At 49.3% G+C, this 3,972-nt stretch overlaps 1 protein-coding gene across 2 annotated transcripts in view; it reads right to left on the bottom strand.

Annotated features, from left to right (window-relative positions):
* Window positions 1–626: 626 nt before the first annotated feature.
* The window catches only part of ATP9B (ATPase, class II, type 9B), a 290,892-nt gene continuing 287,546 nt past the window's right edge, over window positions 627–3,972 (bottom strand). The window contains exons 29-30 of one of the 2 annotated variants that reach the window (XM_011934361.1): window positions 3,196–3,228; window positions 627–1,428 (exon numbers count right to left, since the gene is read on the bottom strand). In XM_011934361.1, coding sequence (XP_011789751.1) covers window positions 1,292–1,428; window positions 3,196–3,228 — 170 coding nt within the window. In that variant the 3' untranslated portion in view covers window positions 627–1,291. The remainder of the gene's footprint in view (window positions 1,429–3,195; window positions 3,229–3,972) is intronic. The other variant, XM_011934362.1, reaches the window with a different exon arrangement.

Below are 3,972 nucleotides of genomic sequence, written 5' to 3'. Positions count from 1 at the left end.
CACAGCGCGGCCAGGATTTCAGGTGACACGGCCCACCTTGATGGGAAACGACCGGGAACATGAGCAGGTGAAACTCCTCGCAGAGGCTGCGGCGCCTGCGTGGAAAATACAGAGAAACTCCCCTTTGAACCAAGAGGCCTGGTGTTTGACCAACTTCTGCTGAGGCCTCCAGGAAGGGGCATTGCTGCAGGCGGCACCACACACCGGTTTCCAGAAACACCCCAGGCACAGGACAGCTGAGAAAACGAACTCCTGGCCCCAAGGACCTTCCCAGCTTCACAGAAGCGAGGGGTCTGGCTGGGCGACACCATGAATGCAGCGTGGCAACCGCACAGGCTTTCATCATCTCGATTGATGCGTGTTTCCAACCAAGTAAACTAGGAAACCCATGACCAGGCAAGTGGGCTATCTTAGGGGCTGTGAGTTTTACAGGACAGCTGATTTCTACCTATAGAAATGGCGTTCGAGTATGATTTTGCAAATACAAAAAGGATGAGAAGGACAGGCATGCCAGCAGCAGTCTCTGGGCAATGATTTACGGTGGTGACTGCAGTGGAATTATGTTCGGAAACGCCACTGTTTGTGCGACTTGCCTTCAGAGCGTGTGAGGAGAACAGCTCTTCATGTGAGAACTCAGTAACTCGAGTGTTTTTACTGAAAAGTGAAATACGAGTATAAAGCGAGGTGTCTTCAGCAAAGGGCAGGCCGTCTGTCTGAGCAGGAGCTGCAGCTGGTGTGGACACGGGTCTCCGTGGAGCCTCAATTTTATTACATTTGAGTAGGAATGACTGTGTGTTATAACATCAAAGAAAGAATTTGAATGTTAGGGAATTGCAGAAATTAAACTTTCATTCTAATTCTCAGAATGCCAGAGTAAGATAAACCCTTTACAGTAACAGTAAAATAATTCGGGCTCATTTTCAGTAGAAACTCAAGCTGCTTCAATATGGAAATAGGATTTTGACAAACACAAAAGAAGAAAGAAAAGGAGGGTGAAGCCCCACACTGAGAGGGAGAGGCTGTCCCGGCATCGGTGCCCTGGGCTCGCCTGGCAGGGGTGACATCCCTGCACTGAGAGGGAGAGGCCGTTCTGGCATCCGGGCCCTGGGCTCGCCTGGCAGGGGTGACGTCCCTGCACTGAGAGGGACAGGCCGTCCCGGCATCGGTGCCCTGGGCTTGCCTGGCGTACCCTCCCTTTCTCGTGGTGCTCGCTTGGTAGCAATGGCAAACCCTGTGTTCACTGGAAAGGGCAGAAGGTGCTGGGACCAGCCCGCTGGGGGCGCACAACCCCTCAGGAGGCCAGCTTGCAGTAGCTTGGGGGAGACAGCTTGCGCCTCAGGTACTTGAGGACATACAGCGGGAGGCAGCTGACCACGGTGATCGCCGACACTTTCCACAAGAAGGCCACGGTGGTGATAAAGGCAACATCTGTTGGCAGGAAACAGAAAAAAAGGTAAGAGCTGACAAGAAGCCCTGGGCCCTCATGGCCACAGCCACAGACCTGGCCAGGCCACCAGGCGGTCTCAGCTTGCCACGGAAATATCACCATACATTTATAGGAGCCCAGCTCCAAATCTCAGGTTTTCTTGACTGCAGAATTGTTTGACCCGCATACTGGGCATAATTCATTCTTCTTTTAATGGAAAAAACAAACCAAAGCATTATAAAGAGATTGTAGGCCAGGTGCAGTGGCTGTAATCGCAGCACTTTTGGGAGGCCAAGGCAGATGGCTCACTTGAGGTCAGGAGTTCGAGACCAGCCTGGCCAACATGGGAAAACCTCATCTCTACAAAAAAGACAACAAAACATTAGCCGGGCGTGGTGGTGGGCACCTGTAATCGCAGCTACCGGGGAGGTGGAGGCAGGAGAATTGCTTGAACCCAGGAGGCGGAGGTTGCAGTGAGCTGAGATCACACCACCGCACTCCAGCCTGGGGAGAGTGAGACTCCGTCTCAAAAAAAAAAAAAAAAAAGGTTGCAGGCCGGCTACGGTGGCTCACGCCTATAATCCTAGAACTTTGGTAGGCTGAGGCGGGCGGATCACCTGAGGTCAGGAGTTTGAGACCAGCCTGGCCAACATGGGGAAACCTTGTCTCTACTAAAAATACAAAAATTATCCTGGTGTGGTGGTTGGCGCCTGTAATCCCAGCTACTCAGGAGGCCGAGGCAGGAGAATCACTTGAACTCAGGAGGTAGAGGTTGCAGTGAGCCAAGATCACACCACTGCACTCCAGCCTGGGTAACAAGAGTGAGACGTTGTCTCAAAAAAAAAAAAAAAAAAAAAAGGGGGTTGCAGATGACTAATGTCACCAAATACCACTAAATGGGCAGACAATGCTCTGTGGCAGAATTTGTAAAGGCACTGAAGCACTGGAACAGACACCAACTCACCTAACCTGTGGGAGTGGTTTGGACGATCTAGGCTAGCCACTTTTGTTTTGGTTTTTGTTTTTTTAAGGTAGAGTTGACTTTATGAGGGCCTGGGGGCATCAGAGGGCAGCCGGCAGTTCCATCTGCCACACAAATGCTCAGACCGGTCTGCTCTTAGAGGCGCTGAGCCTGGCCCACCCAGAGAATGTTCTCGCCTATCACCCTCCCAGCATCTCCACAGAAGAACCATGTACTCACCATGGCCGAGCTGTGCTGCTAATGACTAGGCCACTTACATTCCTCACAAGAAGAGGAGGTGAGAAACTGGATATTTACATACTTTGAATCTACATATAGTGGAAATCCCTTTAGACTGTTGCCGGGTGGGATAAAAAGATCTATGGAGCAGAGTCAGAGGCCCTTGTAAAATAAATGACAGAGGGCAGCGCCGATCTCTGTATGAAGGGAAGTCCTACGTTTGTGTGTGCTCATTTTCTGAAGACCCTGGAAGTGTTTTCCAGGAGCTCAGCCCCTACAACTGAAAAGGCAAAAACATGTTTTAGGGACTCGTGCAATCCTCAGCAGATGGCAGGATGCCTGGCCCCTTCCCCTCACTCAGGGCCACCAAGCCCCCAGCAGGCAAGCCAGCAGCACTCAGCCCACGACGAGCCAAGTAAGCACATGGCCACCAGCTTACGTGACATCAGAGAGTTTGTGAGGAACACTGAATTAGAGGAAGGTTTATTTTTCTGATTAGTTAAGTATCTTTATCAATATTGTTTGGCTAAATTTCTACACTTTTGAAAGAAATGATAACTTTACCTACCTAAGAAAGCTCCAAAAGACACTCTGCCTATACCTGTTCCAAAATAGGAATAAAGAAAATAAAGGACAGATTAAAGGAGATACTGGGTATTTCAAGGGGTTAGCAAACGAATAAGAAACACATTAAAAGCAATAAAATGGCAGGTGCAAGATGTGTTTTCAATGTGGTTTTAACCTCTCATTTCCCTGCCTGTTACCATACAACTGTTTAAACATCACTGAAACCCAACAGTTAAGTTTCCTGTGTCTGAGAAGCACACACCTTGGCTTTCCCCTAGGAGACAGGGACCTATTCAGGTCTGAGGAGCTCACCACAGAAGGTGCACGTGCTGGAGGGCTGGCCACGTTCTGCAGGTGCGAAAGGAGCTCCGCACATTCGTTCACATGTACGTAAGCACGTTACTACTGATCTTCAGACCCATTCCTAACGGGAAGTGATACCATCTCCAGTTTGCAGATGCAAAAGCTGAGGCTCAAAGCGGTGGGGAGTCCTGCCCACGCCTGTGACGTGTGTCTTTGTCATTTTGTGAGCTCACTGTGGCACTTAGCGTGTTCACGTGTCCCTGAGTATGTTAATTCATGATCATAAATGAAAATATTCTAAAAGCCGATTTTCAAAAGAAAAATAACTAGGACATTATAATTAGAAAATAACCATTTCTTAGAAGCCACGGGTATTTTCTGAGAGTTCTTTCATGTAAGAACAAGAATATTTCACATTTTCCTCCATAGAGGTTCACCACTGCACGAACACTCAGGCACTGAGATGGGGACAGGT

This window comes from Colobus angolensis, unplaced genomic scaffold (assembly GCF_000951035.1).
Source record: "Colobus angolensis palliatus isolate OR3802 unplaced genomic scaffold, Cang.pa_1.0 Scaffold135, whole genome shotgun sequence".
Classification (NCBI taxonomy): domain Eukaryota; kingdom Metazoa; phylum Chordata; class Mammalia; order Primates; family Cercopithecidae; genus Colobus; species Colobus angolensis.
The sequence above is the reverse complement of the archived record's forward strand: the minus strand, read 5'-3'. Positions and strand labels throughout refer to the sequence as shown.